Raw genomic sequence first — 23,258 nt, forward strand, 5'->3', positions numbered from 1 at the left:
ACAGCAACTTCCCGTTTCTGGCAACGCCAAGAAACCAGAAATTTACAGAGCTTAAAATGGGTTACTGGAACTGAAAACATTGCAGGTTCTAGTCCCATCCAGAGGCTTTTCAACAAAATGACGATAACACTCTCGCACAGATCTAATAGAACACGGCAGTGATGTTTCGTCTCTCAAACAGTGGTTAAATCAAGGTCATGCCTACTCTCACAGGTAGATGTCAAACTTAATTTCTCCAAAAAGAGCTGGCTATTTCTCCTTCGTGATCTGGAGAACGTTTATCTGTGATCAGATTATCTGCTCATCATAATTCTCTTTTTGCCGGATCGTTGTGTGTAGAAAGATTAATTGCCATGCTTTTGAGTACTACAGTTAGTACATTTCCATGGCAACTTCTCAATTTTTCCTTTTCATCAAGGCCAGCTCAGACCTAATTTACCAGAATTATCCTCAGGATCAACAAAAAGGTTTTGGGACAATCCCAAAAGATTGCAACTTAGCAAATGTATTACAATCATACAAAGAGAAAAAGAACAAACTATAGCTAACCTGACAGTCATTAGCAAACTGTTAAAATTTCCTTAATGGATTTTAACAATGTACTTAAAATTTTAGTTTGTTTCAACAGTCTACATGATTTATGCAACATAAATTCTGTTTGATATTATTTATTCCTCAAAAAAATGGAATAAATTTAAGGGTAAGGGGGATCAAGCAGATTAGTATACTTGAATTTCCGGAAGGCTTTGAACAAGGTGCCATGCATAAGATGAATACACAAGTCAGGGCACGTGAAGTTCAGGTTGCTTATGACCATGGACTGAATTGGCTGATAGACAAGTAACAAAGAAAAGGGATAAACAGGGCACTTTGAAATTAGTCGGTTATGACTAACTGAGTGCCACAATGATCAATGCTCAGGCAGTAGTTATTTAAAAACCTACATCGACAACTTAGACAAAGAGTTGGACATCTACATTTGCTGGGGAAACACCCAGATAATAGTGGAGGCTGATGAGAGTTCGAAGGCTGCAAGGAGTTTTAATATGACCAGAGCCTGACTACTGCACGCATGTTTTGTCTTCATCTTTAAGGAAGGGTTTATTTGAATTGGAGGCATTACAGGGAAGACATTGTTTGTGGAATGAGGAACTTGTCCTATAATCGTAGGAATGAGTGAACTGGGCCTCTATTCTTTAGAGTTTAAAAGTAGGAGGGGTAGTCTCATTGAAACATCACACATTGTAATGGGGACTGACAAACTGGATGCTGAGAGTTTGTTTCCCTGGTTGAAGAATCCGGGAGATAGGAACAGTGTCAGGAGAAGGGGTTAATGATTAAATACCAAGATTAGGACTTTTTTTTAAACTCAGTTGTGAATCTTGGAATTTCTCCATCCCAAAAGGTTGAGGATACCTGCTAAGTGAATGTATGAACAGTTATGAATTTAGTTTGCAATTGTGGTGCTAAGGTAGCCAAAAGCACACAGCAGCCAATGATGGTGCAGAGGGGCAGGGAATGAGACGGCCGACTCTATGGCAGTGTTATAAGAGGTTTTAGTTGCACACAGGTTACATTACTGAAGTGCCTGAAAATGATTGACTGATACATATTTACGCCAACATGCTTGACATAAAAGACGAATCAGAACTGGGCCAGTTCTGAACACAAGTGTTAAGTGGTGCAACCATTTGGTCCATCAAGGCCGTGACAGTTATTCAGGCCATTCAAGAGACCAAATCTCAAATACTGCAGATAGTTTTGGTCTCTCTATCTAAGGAAGGATGTAAATACACAGGAGGCAGTTCAGAGGAATCACAAAGTTCTCGTATAAGAATCAGTTGGGCTTATTTCCAGTCGAATTTAAAATAGTGAGAGGTGACCCTGAATGAAGCTGGTCAGATCCTGAACGATCTAGACAAAGTGGCCACAAAGTGAATGCATCCTCTTATGGGCAAGTCTAGAGTTAGACACCACTGTATTAAAATTAGGGGTTGCCCTTTGAGAATGGGCATGAGGGGGAAATCCTTCTCCAAGGGATGTACGAAATCTCTTCCTCAGAAGATAGTGAAGATGAGGTCCCTTAATACTTAAAAGTTAGAGGTAAATAGATTATTCATGGACGAGGGAAAACAAACATCTGGGGTAGATGAGAATATGGAAATCAGAACACAAACAGATCAGCCATGATGTTATTGACCAACAGAGCAGGCTCGAGGCACCAAACAGCCTACTTCTGTTCCTCGATCATATATACAAATGCTTGCTTTTCCATAAGATCATGGTTGATGAGAATGTGGCTACAGTCCCCCTCTTTCTGCAAGCCAAAGTCTTCACTCCTTTGCTCAAAAATATGAATTCAGAGCTGAGTTTGACAATGACCCTCCTCCTTGATATGTCCCCTTCAGACCTTCAAAGATGATTAAGTTTCATTCTTCTAAATCAAACTAAACCCCCCACCATAAGACACAATTGCCACGCCTCAATTAGCCATGTTAAATTCTGGGAACTCCCACCAATGCAGCTGTACAGAATGCTAAACCTCATCTTCTCCGATGGGAGCTCTCATTCGCTCAGGTATGTCGGCAAAAATCGAATAATAGCCGTCTCTGCCAGCTCCCCGTCATAAAGCTACCATTCTTGGAATGGTGACCAAGTTTAATTGTAGGCATACATGACGTAAACAGATTCGAAATAAACCACCCATATAAGGCTTTACAGAAGCAACTTATCAGTTGTTAAACCAAGTTGTTTTTCTATAATGCTTTGAAATAAAAATACCATTTACCATAAAAGGTGAAGGGGTGAAAGTAGGGGAATGGTTCTGGGTGGTTTGCGCTTCAGTGGGTCAGTGAGGACTTGTTGGGCCGAAGGTTCTGTTTCCACACTTTAACTAATCTAATCAGTAGTCTAGAAATCTTGGAGACAAAATTCAACAAATTTCACATCACAAGTTGTGAAATTTTGTAATTTCATGATTTTACTAAATATCACCTGGTATAGTAACCAGATGCGGCGAATTCAGCAATTGAAACAAATACAAGCAGTTATAATAGTTAATTTGCTATAATCTGCAAACTGAAATGAATTTACTAACTTTTGCATCTCAACACAGTTCTATCAACTGTTAAAGTATGGTCTATGTTTTCATGTGATATACCAAGACAAAGAGCCTTGAAAGCATTTCATAACATCAACTGAAGCCCTCATGAGGAACAAACACCCACATATCTTCCAACACAATCTACAAGTGTTGCATGTTTAGTACACAGTTCTATATTCCAATATCTGTAACATTATGCTCTGCAAAATTTGATGAATCTTCCTCTGCTAAATTTCTGCAGCATTCACAGATCATATTGCATCATCCATATTTATTTGCATTAAATCTTTGAACGTAGCTGGAGCATTTACAAATCCTCTCCCCATAACTAACTCTCACCCCCTCCCTGATCTTTATCAGTCAAAATGAACTTTGTTCGAGGGAACTCCATTCCCCTCCCTTCCCTTTTACTTGCATATCTTTTGATGCTTTACTGATTTCCCCACAGCACTACCATACTACTACTTTCAGCTATTTCTTCAGCTTTTTCCTTGAGATTGGCCTTCATAAATTGACAAACCTTATCAATAAATCACCTCATCTGATGTCATCTTCATCTATCATAGAAATAAGAATGCACAGCAACTTATATTTAGACAAACCGGTGTACAAAGGAACTTCACACCAACAAAGTTTGATATCAAGCTACAAGATACTAGAGAAAATAAACAAAATATTTGTCAAAAGGAGATTTTAGGTGACTTCAAGTGAAAGAGGTGCAAAAGGGTTTCAAGAGGGAATTCTAGAGTTCATGACTGAACAGTTGAAGGTACAGTCACCAATATATCCAACTCAATATAGCAATTAAAGACGAAAGAGCGGGAGAGAGATCTGAAGGTTACAGGGCTAAAGCACATGACAGTGATTAAGGCCAACAAGGACATGGAGGGCTCTGAAAACAATTATATATTTTAAAGTCAAGGCATTATTTAATTGGGGCATGTGCAGGTCAGTGACCAGAAGAGTGATAGTTGTGCAAGGCTTGGTCCACGTTAGAGTACAGGCTAAGGTTTCTGATGCAGTCATGCTGTCAAAACAAACTGAACTACCAAATCACATGCGAGAAATGACTATCAGCACAAACTTGCTACCAATTTGATACAAAAATCTGATAAATTAACATTTGTAAACAGGACAAGGGCATATGGTGCAGCAAATTTTAAAATGTAAATGCAAATGCTTATTTCCTGAGAACTAGTAAATTTGACCATGCTGTACTTTATTATTTGATGTAAAACTTGTATGTTTAAGTTAACAAGAGTACTGGGAAAATCTGTGCCAGAAACTCAGTTTAGTATGCAGCCTAACAGTCCAAAACCACAATTTCATGGTGGCAATGGCATTGCAAAGCTACAGGATAAATGCTGAAATAACAATTCACAACTGAGACAGGCAGACAAAGCACAACAGAAAAATTGAACATGAAGATTTTTTTCTTTCATTCATGGTATAGAAGTGTTCTGGTGAATTCAAATTTCACCATTAGCCAAGCAGGGATTTGAACCAGTTCGTCTGCGGTCCAGTGAAAACCACTGTCAGTACAGACCCAATGCAGCTACCCTGATGATGTTTCCTATTTAAATGCTAATGACGACTCTGGTATCTCGAGGGAATCATCCAATCTTGAGTCATGCCTCCACCACAGGTAGCCTACTCCATGAAACCGAGGCAACTTAGTGCAATTTAGATCTGTATTTCTCACCTACTTATATGTACTTTTTGAACACAATGGTTGCCATGGCCTACCATTATATTGATGCACATTAAAAACAATCAATCCCCGATCAGCAATGTGAGGCGTAAGCAAGTTAATGCAAGAGTTTTAATCTTCAGTCTCGAATCGCCTCTGCATCAATCTGACAAATGATGCTGCTGCTTCAACACTTCAGCTTGAATGAATCATCATGGTCAAGCAGAAGTTTGAGGGGACTGGATCACAACATCAGGGACGTACTGTTGACGCAGTATAAGGCTCTGGTGAGATCGCATTTGAAATATTGTAAGCAGCTTTGGACCCTGTAACTAAAAGAGGAAGTGCTGGCCCTGGAGGGGGTCCACAGGAGATTCACAAGAATTATCCCAGGAACCAAGGGCTTGTCATTTGCTTGCATCTAATTGATGTTAAAGGTGTGCGGGGGAATCAGTGAAATTTACAGAATGCTAAGAGGCCTGGAGACAATGGACATGGAGAAGATGTTTCCACTCTCCAGGAGGAGAGACTAGGACCCAAGGACACAGCCTCAGAGAGAAGAGATAAGTCTTTCGAACTGAGATGAAGAGGAATTTCTTCAGGCAAGGGGTGGTCAAACTGTAACTCACTGGCGCAGAGGACTAAGGCCAAGTTTTTGAGTTTCTTTAAAGAAATAGTCCAACAGGTTCATTTGGAAGTACTAGCTTACGCAGTGCTGCTCCTTCATCAGATAGCTGTGGAGCAGGATCATAGTACACAGAATTTATAGCCAAAGAATTTAGAGCAGCGCTCCGAAAGAGTACATTTCCAAATAAGCTTTTGGACTATAACTTTTGGAGTTGTACAATTTTTTTTAAACTTGGTCCACCCAGTCCAACACTGGCCCCTCCACATCAGAGTTTCTTTAAGATAAAGAAAAATGAGTTTTTGATGAGTAGAGGAAGACAGTAGGAGAATGGGATTGAGAAACACATCACCATGATTGACAGACGTGACAAACTTAATTCTACTCCTATATCTTACAGTATAGAGAAGTCCACATCCAAATACACAAACATTTTAGATTTTAGGAAAACAAACATGAATTTCAATGAAGATATTCCCACTCTCAGGGAATCCTAAAAACTTCACAGCCAATAAATACACACTGCTATGTCAGGAAACGCAACAGCTAACAGTGAATTCTCACTTGTCGTTACAGTTACCATCTCTATAAGGTGGGGATGCAGCAAATCCAAGCTATTGGCAATGGGGTGAAGCAATCAATCTACATTAATGACATGATATTTTAATGACCGTTTATAAGCCAAGGTAGCCCAATCCCCCTCACTCTTTAAACCACGCTTTGATTTTCACACCAAACGAAGCACAAGGGAACTATCCTTTCCTGAATGGTCTGCAGGATGGAATTTCGGACAATGGAGCACTCACTCTATGCTGGACTGAAGTGTTAGCTTTGATCATGTGCTCAAGTAACTGGTATAGGGACTGAACCAGTGACCTTTAAACAGAGATGAAAGTGCTACAGGACGGAGGCTGAAAGCCTTACGCTTCTACTCACGTAGATAAGACTACAGGCATCACAGCTGCCAATTTAATTCTGATGTGTGTTTCCATTCCACCCTACCTAAAATCTAAATCACACAACACTCTCCTCTATCAAGAGGACCAAGCTTCAGATAATTAGCACTGAGCTGTTTTTGTATTTGCTTTGGCTAACTTTGAATGTTGATGGAGTACAGCCTGCAAAAGAAGGCACCATGTCACAAAACAAAGCCCTTTTTTGTGGATTACTGTGTCAGCTACAAGAAGGGAGCTAGCTACGGTTGTACTAACATCTTGTGACAGTTCAGAATCAAAGTTCTCCTCAACTTCAAATTCAACAGTGGCAACTTGTAACTGAGTTCTCAAGCATAATAGTAAACACCACACAGACTTGCCCGTGGCCATTCAACAGCATAGTGGAAAATGAGGACTGCAGATGCTGAAAATCAGAGTCGCGATGTGGTGCTGGAAAAATACAGCAAGTTAGGCAACATCAAGGGAGCAGGAGAATCAATGTTTTGGGCTTCATAAGTTCCTCATGAAGGGGTTATGCCCAAAAAGTTCATTCCCCTGCTTCTCAGATGCTGCCTATCCTGCTGCACATTTCCACCACCACACTCAACATCCAACAGGAGAGCCAATTTAAGTAGGAAAAGTCACTCAATTTTATGGTGTGTTTGTTGAGAAAGACCACTGATTTCTAATTAATCCAAAAGTGACTCCAATGACAGATTTGCAACATGAACTTTGCAGAAAATCCCACATTTGACACCCTGGATCCTGAACACGGAATATTTCAAAACAAACTGGTCTTCATGAAGTTTGCAAACTGTCGTCAGTCCTTTTAGAAATCAGCTAGTTACTAACACTTCTTTCAGCTGGATTTCTGCTGAGGTAGGAGTTGAAAGTAGTGACCAGCTCAGGCAAATCAAATAACTGCAAAAGAGAAAACACAGAGCAACAGACATTTTAACAATGCAAAGTTGCAAGAATAACAAGGCACCTGACATGCTGATTCAAGGGCGGACAGCCAAGTTTGAATTGCTGGTTTTCATTTAAAGCATTCATGGCTTGTGCTCCTTCACTCAACAACAGATTTCCTTTGATGTGAAAGATTTGCATGACTCAGTGCATAGTTTGTTTTCTATGAGCGCAGATGTGCAAACGGTGTTATCTGCTGAAATATCCACTCAAACATGTCTTTCTACTCAAACTTATTTATACAAATAAGCATCAAATTGACTGGGAATTTTCACATCAAGATAGTTAACAATACGTAGCTAGTTGAAAACCTCAAGGGATTAAGATGAAGGTTAAAACAGTGAAGAATGTCTATTTTACCTATGTCTTAAAAAATGCATTACAATTTTGTCCTGAGACCCAAAAAGATGTAAATGATAAAAGTATACCAACTGCTTGGTCAAACAGAACTGACATTTAATGGAAATTAAACTCAATCCAAAGCTGTTCAAGAGTATGGGACCATGTATACATTTTTTTTTGATTATTTCACTAAAGAAAACTGTGGTGCTTTTAATGGTAATTATTTCTCCATTTCTAAAAGATCATGTTAAAAATGTGAACTACACTAAATCTGACAAGCAGAAGAGTAAAGCAAAGATACAGCTGTGTGTGTGGATGAGTTGATTGCTCATTTAAAAAAAAAATACCAAGTCAATAACAAATGTAATCATGCAGATTCATGGGTATTAAGAAAGCAGTTTTTTGTGTGTCCTGAAAAAGGCAAGTTCATGACATTGTTGTGTTTTTTTTTACACAGACCAAGCTCTATTCATCAAATAATCAACAAATCATGAATTAACAAACCCAAACACACATTCCATGTTGAAACTGAAAGGTACATTTTCTTCCAGATAAAATTCTGGACCACAACTTAAATTCTCAAACATGTAGTTTTGGAAAACTAACAACTTATCACCATGAACAGATGTTCCATCCTATTTTCTGTTCATGAATAACTAAACCATCCAAAACAACTAATAAAAACAAAACTGCGGATGCTGCAAATCAGAAAGCAAAACAGAAATTGCTGGAAAAGCTCAGCAGGTCTGGCAGCATTTGTGGAGAAAAATCAGAGTTAATGTTTTGGGTCCAGTGACCTCCTTCAGAGCTGACGGCAGCTAAGAAACAGACAGACCCGCTAAACTTTTCCACCAATTTCTGTTTTTAGTCACCCAAAATAATTTGTTTTTTGCAATTAGAGATGTGGTGGCACTGCACTAACATTACTGGATTAGTAATCCAGAAACCCAAGCTATTGCGCTGAGTACTTGAGTTTAATTCCAACACAGCAGCTTGTCAAACTTAATTATTAAATCTTGAATCGATAGATGGTTCCATGGATGCCATTACTGAAACTACCTTTGATTGGGTATTAAAAAACCTATCCAGCTCACTGATCTCCTTTTTACCATAGTTACCAATCTGGCCTATTTGTAACTTTTAATTGGCCTCTTAAATGGCCCAGCAAACCAATAAGTTCAAGGACAATTAGGCTTGGGCTGTGAACATTGGTCTTGTCAGCATGCCGCACATCCTATAAAAAAAGTCAAAAAAACTCAGCAGATCTGGCAGCATCTGCAGAGAAAAAGCAAAGCTGGCATTTCATGACAATGCAGAATTGAGTGTGGCAAGGAAAAGGTGGTATATATGCAAATGATGGGGTGGGAGGCAAAGGATTGTGTGGATAAGTGGAGACAAAGCCCAAAGAGAGCAAGAAACAAAAAGGAGGTAGATGGTGGGTAGGAAGCCAGGGAAGTAGAGACGTTAATAATGGAGATGGGGAGTGGATGAAAATGGGCTGAAAGAAACCCATGCTGAAAATGTGTTGCTGGTTAAAGCACAGCAGGTCAGGCAGCATCCAAGGAACAGGACATTCAGCGTTTCTGGTCAGAGCCTTTCATCAGGAATGCCTCATGCCTGATGAAGGGCTCTGGCCCGAAACGTCGAATTTCCTGTTCCTTGGATGCTGCCTGACCTGCTGTGCTTTAACCAGCAACACATTTTCAGCTCTGATCTCCAGCATCTACAGACCTCACTTTTTCCTGAAAGAAACCCATGTCATGACAGGACCTGGGATTTGGAACTGGTAAAGGACATGGAGCAAGGGATCAGACTCCAAAAGTATTGAATTTGACATCGAGTCCTGAAGGCTGCATGGTCTCCAAAAAGGAAAATTAGATGCTGTCCTTCCAGCTCACTGGAGCACTGCAGGTGTGACACAGAAATGTTGGTCAGGGAATACAGTGGTGTGTTGAAGAGACCGGCAACTGGAAGCTCAAGGTAATTTTTACAGATCGAACATCAATGTTCCACAAAATGGTTGCCCAGCCTGTACTTGGTATCCCCAATGTAAAGGGGACTACAATAAGAGCAGCAAAGGCAGCAGATCAGATGGAGTGAAGTGCAGCTAAATCGCCATCTGGAGCCTCAAACTGAGGAAGGACATGGTAAGCAGGTAAGTGTTGTAACTGCTGTGATTGTATGGGAAGTTGTCAAGATGATGGGAATGGAACAGGAGTGGGTAAGGATGTGCCGGAGTGAAAGACAACTACAAAATGCTAACAGAGGAGAATTCATAACTGGTGGGGGTATCCCGCTACAGTGGAAATGGCAGCTTATGTTTGAGATGCGAATGCTGATAGGTGTAAAGGGAGGACAAGGAGGATCTTACAGGTATTGTGGGAAGGATGAGAAGGGTTGAGGGCAAAAATAAAAGCAATGGGGAAGACACGGTGAATGGCCCTGTCAAACATGGAGACAGAATCCTCTTTTGAGGAAAAAAGTGGATAATTCTGAGCACCCCATGTCAAATGTCGTATCATCAGAACAGATGCAACAAAGAAACTGGGAGGTTGGAATAGAGATGTAGTAGTGTGAGGATGTAGGCAGGTAATTAACGGGATTGACAGTTTGTAATGCATATCAGTATCCCCAGAATGAAAACACTGATGTTAAGGAAAGGAAGGAAAGCGTCAGAGAAGAACCAGGTGAACCTACATTATAGCACAGTACAGGCCCTTCAGTCCTCAATGTCGCGCCAACCTGAGGAACCAACCTGAAGCCCATCTAATCTACCCTAATCCATTTTCATCCATATGTTTGTCGACTGACCATTTAAATGCCCTTAACGTTGGTCAGTCTCCTATTGTTGCAGGCAGGGCAGTCCACGCCCCCTACTATTCTGAGTAAAGAAACTACTTCTGCCATCTGTCCTAGATGGGTGTCCCATCCCAGATTTCAAGCCTATTGTAGTCTACTTCGGAAACAACTACTGAAGAGTGTGGACACATCAGACCAAAATACCTTTTGCTTGCTTGCTGTTGTGCAGAATTTTGCAGACTAACATAAACATTGGTTTGCTATCAGGTTGCAAACACTCAATGATAACCATTGAATGAAGATGCATATGTGACAACCAGAAGTGCTCTGTGCATAATGGTTATTACCTCTTTTGTATTATCTGAACACCCTTAAAACATGAAGCACACATTGCCAAACAAATCCACAAACAAAATCAAATCATCCAAGTAGACTGTCAAAGGTCTGATGGGCTGAATGGCCAAGTGCTTAGTCATACAGTACTGTCCTTCCAAACTTGTTCTCATTACGTTTGGTGGAAAACAAAAATTCACTCCAGAAAAGTTCAAATTTTTTTTAAAAATCACATTTCTTGCCTTAGGCCTTCTAAAAGCACTTAGCAGCTATAGAAATACTTAAGTGCAGTAACCATAATAATGTAGGAAACTGGCAGCTAATTTACATACAGCAAAATAATCACAAAATAATCTGATAACAGTCAGATTATCTATTTTTTCATGAGTGTGATGTGGGATAAAATATTGGTCCACAAGGGGAAAGTGCCCTTCTTTCCTTCAAATAGTAATATGCACCTTCTACATCGACCTGATGGGTCAGATGAGGTTCAGTTTCAAGGCTTATTTGAAATATGGCATTACTGAGCACCCCCATGTCAAATGTCATATCAGAACAGATGCAACAAAGAAACTGGGAGGTTGGAATAGAGTCCTGACATGTAGTAGTGAGAGGATGTAGACAGGTAATTGAGGGGATTGACCGAGTTTGTCATGCATATTAGTATCCCCAGAATGAAAACACTGATGTTAAGGAAAGGAAGGAAAGTGTCAAAGAAGGACCATTCTCCTTCAGTACTGGGCTGGACTGTCAGTCTTGATTCCTGTGCTTCAAACATTAAGTGGAAAGTTAACTCAAAACTTCTACCCAGATGTGATCATACTATTTTGTGAACCACAGCTGACAACTTCTCCCATGAACTCAGGATACTTTCCTAAAATGTGAAGAGAGTATGTGGTAACGTCTTGCACAGTAGAAACATTAGAATCAAAGTTGCTCAAATTTGCTTGAGAAGGTTTCCAAGCATTAACTTCTGAGAGCAAATGCTTCTTCAACATTGCCTGCAGTCCAATGTTTTACAGCTACCTCCATCCACCAAAAGCAATTTTCCATGTTTAGAAACGTATGAACTGCTTTTAACTGTAGCTAAGTAGCATGCTTCCAGAGATAGAATCTAAGTTTGGGTTTCAAATAACTTAAGCCCTCTGACAAGGTAAGCAGAAGTGAAACCCAATTTGGAATAAGAGTTTAACCTTGCACAAGTCTGTTTTTTGCCAAGTTCTGCTGAACTGCTAACTTTCAGTTTAGTATACTTTTGTACATCCAACAAATATTAGTTAGCCAAGTACTACTACTGGATCTAGTACGATAAAAATTTTTAACAAATCAACTGATTTTGCCGACCATCAGTTTTGGGATCTTCCTGTGTGCAAACTGACATTGGCTGTTATATTTGTCAACAGACGTGACCAAATTTTAAATGTGACTAATTTATTATGCTGTGTTTTATGACATTGGGGGCCAGACAGTATGTATAAATACAATTTTTCTTATTTGCATTACTTACTTGCAAGGCTAACAGCATGCGGTACCAAAGACATCAGCCAAGCAGTTAATTAATCTTGGAGTACTTACAGGCATTCAAATAAATCTGAAGGAGCACAATTTTGAAAATTAGCCATCTCCTAATCACACTAACTGACCTTTATCTTAACTCCATGGGACAGAATTTCTCAAATACAATTTTGTAGGTTTGCCATTTATCCATACCTCAGTTTTGAAATTTTAGGCTGGAATCGGACAGGAGGTGAAAGACAGTGTGCGACATATGGCTTACCAGGATAGTGCTCATTCTGGTTGACAATGATCACATGTATCAGTCGAGTATTATGCCAAACTTTTTAAAATGTGTCTTTGGGATATGAACAATGCTGATTACTTCAACTGTGTCAAGGTGGTTTGTACCTTTGAGCTATGTTTGTATAACTAGTTAACTTACCATACTATTGAACATAGTAAGCATCAATTACAATTCATTATTAAGGAGAGATAACGACAGGTGCTCACTGGGAAAACTGAACAGATAGCGCAATGTCACTGGGCGAATAAATCAGACCTCCAGGCTTATGTTCTGGAACATAGGCTCGAAGCCCACCTTGTCAAATGGTGAAATCTGAATTCAATGAAAAAATTCTGGATTAAGTTAGCCCAATGGTGACTAGGTAACTACTTGATTGTCAAAATCCTATCCAGTTTGCAATTTCCTTCCGGAAGGCATGCCACAACTTTTACGCAGCCTGGCCTACATGTTACTCCAGATCTGCAGCGATGTACAGTCGTTGATTCTTAAACCACCCTCTGGTCATTGGGAATGGGCAATAAATGCTCGCCAAGCCAGTGATGCCCTGATGCCTCGAATAAATTTTTAAAAACCATGATTGCATATTCTGAAACTGCATTTCCAGCAATGAATTATTTCTGCCCAAGATAAAACCACCATTTAAATTGACATATGCAGCATTCTGAAATGAAATCTAGCCATTTAAACCTCTGATATCTGCTGCACTTCCCTAGTCATAGATTAATGTACACAATAGGCAAAAGCAAAGCTCAAATGTAAGTAAGAATCATTCATGAAATCAAATTAAGTGCACTTCTTTTTACTAAGAAATTACCATTAACCAATGCAGCTGCACAACTACTTCACATTACAGGCAAAAGCAGCTAACAAATATGACAAAGCTTTTTGCTTGTCCTAAGTTTGTTGAATTTCACCCTATTTTCCAAAGTTATCAAATATCTCCTTCAGGATTAAATACTAATTGGTCCAAATGAGAGGACAGCTCACAAAGCTGAAAATGATTGGCAAATGTCCTTCATTTCGCAGCTTTCTAATTCTAAAATTATGACAATGATTTTAGGATTATGCAACTCTTCAGGCTGCTCACTTAGTTTTCACTACATTACCTACTGCATACTTTACTGGAGATGGTTTGGAGAAGATTAACTGGAATGAGCAGTTATGACAATAAGGGGTGACACAACCACAGGTGTTCACTGGGAAAATTGAGTAGATAGCGCAACGTCACTGGGATAATAAAATCAAAACTCCGGATTAATGCTGTCAAATTGTGAAACCTGAAATCAGTAAGAAAAACATGGATTAAGCTAGCCCAGTGGTGACTATGTTCTATGACAGTAAGGTGGACAAACTGTTCTTGTTCCCAGGAGAGTTCAAAAGAGTGAGGGGTGATTTGATTCGACTGTTTAAGATCCCAAATAGCCTTGATAAGATGGACATGAAAATGATATTTTCCCTTATGGGTCAGACTACAACTAGGGAACTATGTTTAAAATTAAGAGTCAATTTATTTAGGACAGTTCAAGAGAAATTTTTTCTCTCTGATGATTGTGCAACTTTCGAACTCCGCCTCAGAAATCAGGTCATTAAACATATTCAGAGATTGATTCCTTTGCCTAACAACAATCTCTGGTTTTTGATGCCAGAATGGAGTATGAAATTCAAAACACAAACAGACCAGCCACAATGCATTGAATGGTAGGGAAGCTTCAAAGAAATGTATGATCTAGAGTAAGAGATGTATAGTACGTACACAGACGCTTCAGTTCAACTCTCCCATGCTGACCAGACATACTAACCTCATCTTGTCCCATTTGCCAGCACTTGGCCCATATCCCTCTAAGTCATTCCTATTCATATACCCATCCAGATGCCTTTTAAATGCTCTAATTATACCAGCTTCAGCCACTTCCTCTGGCAGCTCAGTCCATACACGTACCACCTTCTGCATGAAAAAGTTGCCCTTTAGGTCCTTTTTAAATTTTTCCCCTCTTGCCTTAAACCTATGTCCTCTCGTCTGGATCCCTCACCCTGGGAAAAGACCTTGTGTATTTACCCTATCCATGCCCCTCATGATTTTGTAAGCCTGTATAAGGTCACTCCTCAGCCTCTGTCACTCCAGGGAAAATTTCTACCCATTTCATATGTTCCTGAGTAGAGTTGAAGAAACTGGATTTCAGACCCAACTCTAGGTTCCTCTTATCGGTCAGTCCTTCTCTGAAACTAGACAACCCACTAATACCAGCAATGTTTTAGATCATCTTCCAAATCAAAAGGACAAAAAAGCAAACAAGAGATGCAGGTATGCCAAGTAGAAAAGCCATTTACAGCATCACATCAGCTGAAATGGACAGGAGATAGTGTCAAAACACCTGGCTCATATGCTGCCCAAAAGGTGAGAAACTCAACAATTCCATTGCTTCCATTCACTCATGGATCAAAACACAAATTTCAAAGAATCTAAAAACTTTCACAAAGATCTGCATCATTGACTCAAGTTCACAGGAAGCAGATGTGCAACTGCAACCAAAATGTTTATTCATCATCAAAAGCTGCATGATGACTTTTTCACCAAAAACAGCCAGAGAGAAAGGCAAGAAAGCCTTAAAAGTCAGGGTGATTATTCGGACCAATAGTCTGCCCACCTGTTGTCCTCAAAGCTCAGCTGGGTTTGTAAGCCATTTGCCAACTGTCAGTCAGCACTAATATTTCACTTCAGCCCTGTCAACCATGGAAAAAATCATGACAATGATTAACATAGAAATATCCCAATGTTTCGAAGTGCTGAAATTCTGTCCATTTCAAAAGGTACCCTAGTAGAGTCAGAAAAATAATTTCCCTAATTTGTAAAGGAAAAACCTTGAATAAAACATTCCTATTACATAAATGATCAAAACTCGATTCAATGCATTCTTCCGAAAAGTTCACATCAGAGCGAAATATTGAAGTTGCCTTATATTTCAGCTGTTTTCTTGCTGCTAATAATCAGTCAAAACAACAATTCAACAGATCTGGTCCCAAAACTTATATTTGAAAAGACTTCAACTTACTAGGTTGCAGTAAACTAACATAATGTACAAGTAAATCAGACGTCTCATGTATATATCATTCCCACTTTTCAACAAAATGTACATCCTCAAACAGAGGTCATTTCAAACCTAGCAGCTAAAGAATGTATCCATCCTAAACCATGTTTCCATTGTCTGTCATCTCAGGAATGCACACTGCAAAGCATGACAGGGTGGAATGTATCCGCCCATCTGATATCATCAAACCGGCACCATGCAGTGAATACTATGAATCACACTGCCATGTACTATAAGCTTCATTTACCTTTATAAGGAAACATTTAACATATTTTTGACTACATTTCTATTTAGTGTTTTGTGACACAAACTGTCATTCTACATCTGCCTTCTGATGATGTCAGGTACTGCAGAATGATGTACAGACAATGATTTTGCAGCTCCCTCACATTCTTCATGTGGAGGTGCCAGTGTTGGACTGGGGAGGTAAGGTCAGAAGTCACATGACACCAGGTTATATGCAGTTTTCAGGAAGGTTTGTGGGTGTGTCTTGGTTTCTTAAAGTGGGTGATATCATTTCCGGTTCTTTTTCTCAGAGGATGATAAATGGAGTCCAAATCAACGTGTGTATTGATGGATATTGTTATGATACCAGGCTTCTAGGAATTCCTGTGCATGTCTCTTTAGTTTGGCCTGTGATGGATGTCTTGTCCCAGTTGAAATGGTGTCCTTCATTTGCATCTAAGGATACCAGTGATAGTGGGTCATGTCTTTTTGTAGCTAGTTAGTGTTCATGTTTCCTGGTGGCGAGCTTTCTGTCTGTCTGATGTCGTGTTTGTTACAGTTCTTGCAAGGTATTTTGTAAACGATATTCATTTTGCTGGTTGTTTGTAATAGGGTCATTTAGGTTCATCAGCCACTGTTTAAGTGGGTTGGTACGTTTGTGGGCTACCATGATGCCAAGGAGCCTGAGTAGTCTAGAAATCATTTCAGAGATGTCTTTGATGTAAGGTAATGTGGTCATCTGAGTTCAAGCTAAACAGAGACATGCATGGGAATTCCGCAAGGCCTGGCATTCTAACCAGAACGCCACCAATAAACACATCAATTTGGACCCCATCTACCATCCTCTGAGAAAAAGAATCAGAAATGATATCACCCACCTTAAGAAATAAGAAAAAAGACAAACAGAATGAGGGACATAACACCAGTGCTTCACCAGAGGCTCACTAGTGAAGGGCTTTTGTCCAAAACGTCAATTCTCCTTGATGTTGCCTAATCTGCTGTGCTTTTCCAGCACCACACCCTCGACTCTAATCTCCAGCATCTGCAGTTCTTTCTCCTCATTGATGTTGCCTACTATGGTGATGAAACATCTGAAAATAAACCTTTCAGCTCAGCGAGCAAACTTAGAAACTGAACCAGGTTATAGTCCAAGAGGATATATAGCTTATGTTGCATAAACTTGTCAATATCACTGAAGCAAACCTTAACATTGTATTAAATTATTAATTTTAACAATTGTTAGCCATGGCATAGTAGTGATTGCTCAATTGCTCAGTAAGATGACCAACATCAATTGACATGAAGTGTGGTTGTTGTGGGTATGTTTGCCGAGCTGGGAAGTTGATTTTCAGACATTTCGTCCCCTGTCTAGGTGACATTTTCAGTGCTTTGGAGCCTCCTGTGAAGCTTCACAGCACTGAAGATGTCACCAAGACAGGGGACAAAGCATCTGCAAATCAACCCGCAGCTCAACAAACATATGCACAGCCATGACAACCAGCACCCAAGCTACAAATCTTTACACAAGTCTTGAATACCTGAAGTGTAATCACAAAAATCAATACTTGCAGCAATTCTGAGCACAGGGATCACAATGACAAGTGCCATCAAATGGTAAATATGCACAAATCTGAAAACAGTCAGACATTTAAAGATTCCAACGTGTAGGTTGATCTCGGGGTTATGACAAGCTAAAAACTTTATTGCTGCATTTTGTACAGTTGTAATACTTCAGTGAAAGCTGTTAAGAAATCAATTCCTGCCAAGGTAAAGGACTTCACATTTGTTCAGCTTGTTTTAGTATCGCTGAGAAATGTAACATTAAAATTCTGTTTAAGAGCAAACCTAACATCTTAGACAGCCTTTACCACAAATCTAAAATTGAAATGACACATGCATTAGAAACACAGAAGACTGCTCAACGTCCCTTACACAATCTCACTGCAAATGAGGAAAGTGCAATTTCATGTGGAGAAGATGGAAGATACTCAATCATTGCACTTTTGTCAATAGAAGAAACAGTAACATAACTTGGAAATCTACTTGTGAAAAAACTGAAAGCAATATCCTTCAATCGATGGGCTCCAACAGCCTTCACAATACAGGAAGAAAACCACTGAACTTCTTAAGCAATTCAAACGACCAAAGGGTGCAAAAGTTCAAAAACCTACACTTGTGGTGCAACAAAGCGGTTTGAGTTGTGGTCAACAGAGCTGTCACTCAGCTTAGGAACTCAGCTTTAAGACTCTGTTTACACCCCAAATTCAGTGCAACAGCTTTGAAAGCCTATTTCCACAGCAGCTGTGAAGCTCAAGGAAGTAGAAAGGAGTAATTTAGGAGACTCAACCCAAGCCCAAATCATAATGGACGTCTACAGCAATGCTGCAAACTCCCTCACCCTCAGTGTGGAGTGGCAATCCATATTCCTCAGTCCCAGCCTCAGGCAAAAGATAGCACCTTATCATCAGAGACAGCACTCCTGCCTAGTCACTGGTCAAGTGACCAGCAAGAATTTAGCTTTGTTTCTGGCATAGCTGAACTGTCACTCCAGATACTCTTATTCAATCAAAGCAAATTAGACATCTCCACACTTCATACCATTAGTGACTAATCAACAGTAAATCTCCACCTGAGAAGAGATGGAATGAAAACGGGCAAAGAGTTGTCGAGTGGTAAGAACAAAAGGAACGGCGTGAGCATGAAGCAGGAATTTTGGGAGGGGGCAGTCAGTCTGGGAATTGTGTGGAAAAGTTAGAGGGTAAAGAGATGAGGCAGTTAGAAAGGTAATGGTGAGAAGGTCAAAATTGGGTGATAGGGAAGAGAAAATTAGGAATCAGACAAGTGGTATGAGGTGATGGAAGTGGTGAGGTGAGGTGCAGTAGGGCTTGAGGAAGGGGTATTGAGGGTGCTGAGTGTAGGGGATGGAAGAGGATGACACGAGGGAAGCCAGAAGGGGATATCAGATAGTGTGAAAGCAGAGTGGAGAAGCATAACATAGGCAGGTAGCATATACAAGTGAGGGAGGTGTGATGGGTGATATTGGGCAGGGGAAGCAGGGAGGCAACTTGTGTGGGGAAAAAGTGACGGGGAGAGGGGGTGGGAGGCAAGGGCCACTGTGTGTTTCAGAGGGGAGATTTTTGGGAACAGCAGAACATGCTGGGGAAGCTGTACAACGTGCTGGGGGGAGGAGGAGGAGGAAGGGGGAGCTGTATAACGCGGTTGGGGGGGGTGGGGAGCCGTATAAGGCAGTGGGGGGGGAGCTGTATAACACGGTTTGGGGGGGGGGGGGGGGGGGGGGGGGAAGAGAGCCGTATAAGGCGGGGGGGAGGAGCTGTATAACACGGTTGGGGGGGGGGAAAGAGAGCCGTATAAGGCGGGGGGGGAGCTGTATAAGGCGGTGGGGGGGGGGGGAAGGGAGCTGTATAAGGCGGTGGGGGGGAGGGAGCTGTATAAGGCGGTGGGGGGGGGAGGGAGCTGTATAAGGCGGTGGGGGGGGGGAGCTGTATAAGGCGGTGGGGGGGGGGAGGGAGCTGTATAAGGCGGTGGGGGGGGGGAGGGAGCTGTATAAGGCGGTGGGGGGGGGGAGGGAGCTGTATAAGGCGGTGGGGGGGGGGGAGGGAGCTGTATAAGGCGGTGGGGGGGGGAGGGAGCTGTATAAGGCGGTGGGGGGGGGAGGGAGCTGTATAAGGCGGTGGGGGGGGGAGGGAGCTGTATAAGGCGGTGGGGGGGGGAGGGAGCTGTATAAGGCGGTGGGGGGGGGGAGCTGTATAAGGCGGTGGGGGGGGGGGACCTGTATAAGGCGGTGGGGGGGGGGGGGAAGGGGGAGCTGTATAAGGCGGTGGGGGGGGGGGAGGGAGCTGTATAAGGCGGTGGGGGGGGGAGGGAGCTGTATAAGGCGGTGGGGGGGGGAGGGAGCTGTATAAGGCGGTGGGGGGGGGGAGCTGTATAAGGCGGTGGGGGGGGGGGACCTGTATAAGGCGGTGGGGGGGGGGGGGGAAGGGGGAGCTGTATAAGGCGGTCGGGGGTGGGGGGGCGCTGTATAAGGCGGTCGGGGGGGGGGGGGGGAGCTGTATAAGGCGGCCACTCTCGGGTCCCGGGATGGCAGCTCCAGGTGATGGGGCGGTGCTGAAGGCCCGCGGCCTGGTTTACCGGGCCTGCTCTCAATGCTGGCTGAGCCAGCTGCCGCCGGGTCCGGGTCCGGGTCCGGGTCCAGGCCCAGGCCCGTCCTCTCACCTGGTGCAGGGCGGTCAGTCCGTCCACATTGGCGTAGTTAATGTCCGAGCCGCGGTCCAAAAGCTTCTTCACTTCGTCGGTGTCGCCGCTCGAGCAGGCGGCCAGGAACACGGCGCCATCGTCGAACTTGACCTTAGTTTTCTTCTTCTTGAGGACGGGCGGCTCGAGCTCGGTCTCTGAGCCAAGCCAGCGCTTCAGCTGCTCGTTCCGCTTCTGCTTGGCATCCGCCATCTTCTGCCTGTGTGAGGGCCTTGGCCTTCTCCTCCTCCCGCTCGCTCGCTATCCCATCGCCCTGGGAGCCATGGCGCTGCTCATCTGCATAATCCCGCGAGAATGATAAACCACGCCCACTCAGGCCACTGTCACACCCATCCGCCCACTCCATTTCCTGGCTCCGCCCATTACACAGGGCACCGCCTACTCGTGCACAGACCCGCCCCACCCCATTCAGATCCCGCCCATCGTCCGCATGGCCACGCCCACTCCACTGCAGTTCCCGCTCCTTTTGTTTCTTGAACGCAGTTTGATCCGGACCACGCCCCCTCCACATCAGACCCCGCCCATTCTGCATGAAGCCTCCTCATTCATCCCACCGCGATCCCGCTTTCTCCACGTTCTGTCCCGCCCACTACGCTCCTGAGCCATCCCTTCCACTTCCGACCCCGCCCACTCGCATCATAGCTCCACCCCCTCCCCGTTCTGACCCCGCCCCATTCTGACCCCGCCCGCTCCGCTTCAATCTCCGCCCACTCCACACCTGACCCCACCCGCCCATTTAAGATCCGCCCACTCCACCTCAGCCCCGCCCATTGATCTTATTACCCTGTTGCTGGGCAGATTTCTGTTGCTTGCTGGATCCTCCTGTTGGGTGGGAAACTTTCTCTAAAGCTGACTATGAATGTGTGTATTTCTCAACACATTTTGGAATGTTGATGAATAAAACATATGCCTTTGATCACAGAGAGTGCAATAAAGAATTACCAGTCTGATTCCTGGGATGGCAAGACTGATGTCTATAGAGGTAGGAGAGCTTAGAAGAATGAGGGGGATCTCTTAGAGATATATAACATTCTAACAGATATGTGGGTAATGGTGAAAATACATAAAGGATGTTCCCAATGATGGAGTTGAGGGAGCTGGAATCACTGTCTAAGGATATCGGATGGGCCATTTAGATGGTCTTCACTCAGGAAGGATGTACTGGCCATGGAGCGTGTTCAGGGAGGAGAAAGTGAGGGCTGCAGAGGCTGGATATCAGAGTCAAAAAGTGTGGCACTGGAAAAGCACAGCCGGTCAGGCAGCATCTGAGGAGCAGGAGAATCTACGTTTCGAGCAAAAGCAAAGAGCTTTTGACTCTGGAGCGTGTTCAGAGGAATTTCACGAGAATGGTCTGAGGAATGATAAGCTTAACATATGAGGAACTTTTGAGGACTGTGGGTTTGTAATCAATGGAGTTTAGAAGGATGAGGGGAGACCTATTTGAAACATACAGAACACTGAATGGACTGGAAAGATTGGATGGTGGGATGTTGTTTCCATTGGTAGGACAGACTCGAGACCATCTTGAGGATGAGAAAAGTATGATATAAATATAAGCCTTTCTTCATTTATCAGTCATTTTCTCTCCAACTGCTGCCCCTTTCTGACCCCGACCCTGCGGAACCTCCTGAGGTACCACTAAGGTGAGAAGAAGCTGGAAGGTGTAGAATGCTTGACTTGGATGAGAGTGTCTTTGAAGAGCTTTCTTTTTGAGTGCTGTGAAAACAGGACTTGGGAAGGAGATCTTTGTTGTCAAACACTTGCTGTTGGAGTCTGGAGAAAACTGAGCTAGCGCAGCTGGTCCAGTGTTTGATCTCCTTGTCAGTGTTGAGAGAGCTGGCCCAGGTTTTGAGAAAGGGCTCAACAATTTCCAGTCTTTCCTTCAACATATAAAGTAGGTGGAGTATTTAGCTCACCAGGTCTTGGTTACCACACAAGTTTCCTTTTGTCAAGCTGACTTTACCGTGCACAAAATTGAGATGTCTAAGAGTGGCTTGCAAGTCTGGTGCAGAAAAAGCCACATTACAGTCAATCACAAACTGTACATGATGTATATTTATAGTGGTCAATTTAGTTTTGGCACAGAGGTGACTGAGGTTAAAGAGCTGAAATAGCAGAAGAAATGTATAAAGTTGCCCCTGTATTACTGGATCAGTCCAAATCCCCAAACTCCAATGAAAGTAATGAAAATATAAGCCATATGAATGTGGATTTAGTCCTATAATTACACACTAAGATAAATACGCCAATTTGAGGCTACTCAAATTTTGTGATCAATAGTTTAAGAATTATAATTACCAACACTTGGAGACAGACAGGATACATATATATATAATTTTGTATACAAAGACACTGAAGTCCATATTTTAGAACTTTTAATCCCTATTTTAACAGAAAGTGAAGGGAACTACTGTCACCGTTAGGAATGTATCTCTTCTATGTCTTGGTTAATATTCTGTTTTTAATATGGTTCTCACAATGAATAAACATCATCTGAGATTTGCTGAACTGCCATTTGTTTCAGCTGTGAGTGAGATGGAAAAGATATGTCACAAATTTAAAATCCTCCAAAACTGTTCTCATCCTGAGGAAAGGACCTGATTGCTCAGAGTGCTCCATGGGAGTGAGCCCGGCACAGAGGGAGTGAGCCCGGCAGAGAGAGAGAGTGAGCCTGGCAGAGAGAGAGAGAGCGAGCCCGGCACAGAGAGAGTGAGCCCGGCACAGAGGGAGTGAGCCCGGCACAGAGGGAGTGAGCCTGGCAGAGAGAGAGAGCCCGGCACAGAGTGAGTGAGTCTGGCACAGAGGGAGTGAGCCTGGCAGAGAGAGAGAGCCCGGCACAGAGTGAGTGAGTCTGGCACAGAGGAAGTGAGCCTGGCAGAGAGAGAGAGTGAGCTCGGCACAGAGAGAGTGAGCCTGGCACAGAGAGAGTGAGCCTGGCAGAGAGAGTGAGCTCGGCACAGAGAGAGTGAGCCTGGCACAGAGGGAGTGAGCCCGGCACAGAGGGAGTGAGCCTGGCAGAGAGAGTGAGCTCGGCACAGAGAGAGTGAGCTCGGCACAGAGAGAGTGAGCCCGGCACAGAGG

General features: G+C 42.7%; 1 protein-coding gene across 5 annotated transcripts in view; it reads right to left on the reverse strand.

Annotated features, from left to right (window-relative positions):
- ppp1r12a (protein phosphatase 1, regulatory subunit 12A) overlaps nt 1–20,455 on the reverse strand; it is a 177,134-nt gene extending 156,679 nt beyond the window's left edge. For all 5 annotated transcript variants that reach the window (XM_060839594.1, XM_060839593.1, XM_060839591.1 and 2 more), the window contains exon 1: nt 20,139–20,455. In XM_060839594.1, the coding sequence (XP_060695577.1) occupies nt 20,139–20,369 (231 nt within the window). In that variant the 5' untranslated portion in view covers nt 20,370–20,455. The remainder of the gene's footprint in view (nt 1–20,138) is intronic.
- Between the last annotated feature and the right edge of the window lie 2,803 nt (nt 20,456–23,258).

This window comes from Hemiscyllium ocellatum, chromosome 19 (genome assembly GCF_020745735.1).
Source record: "Hemiscyllium ocellatum isolate sHemOce1 chromosome 19, sHemOce1.pat.X.cur, whole genome shotgun sequence".
Lineage (NCBI taxonomy): Eukaryota > Metazoa > Chordata > Chondrichthyes > Orectolobiformes > Hemiscylliidae > Hemiscyllium > Hemiscyllium ocellatum.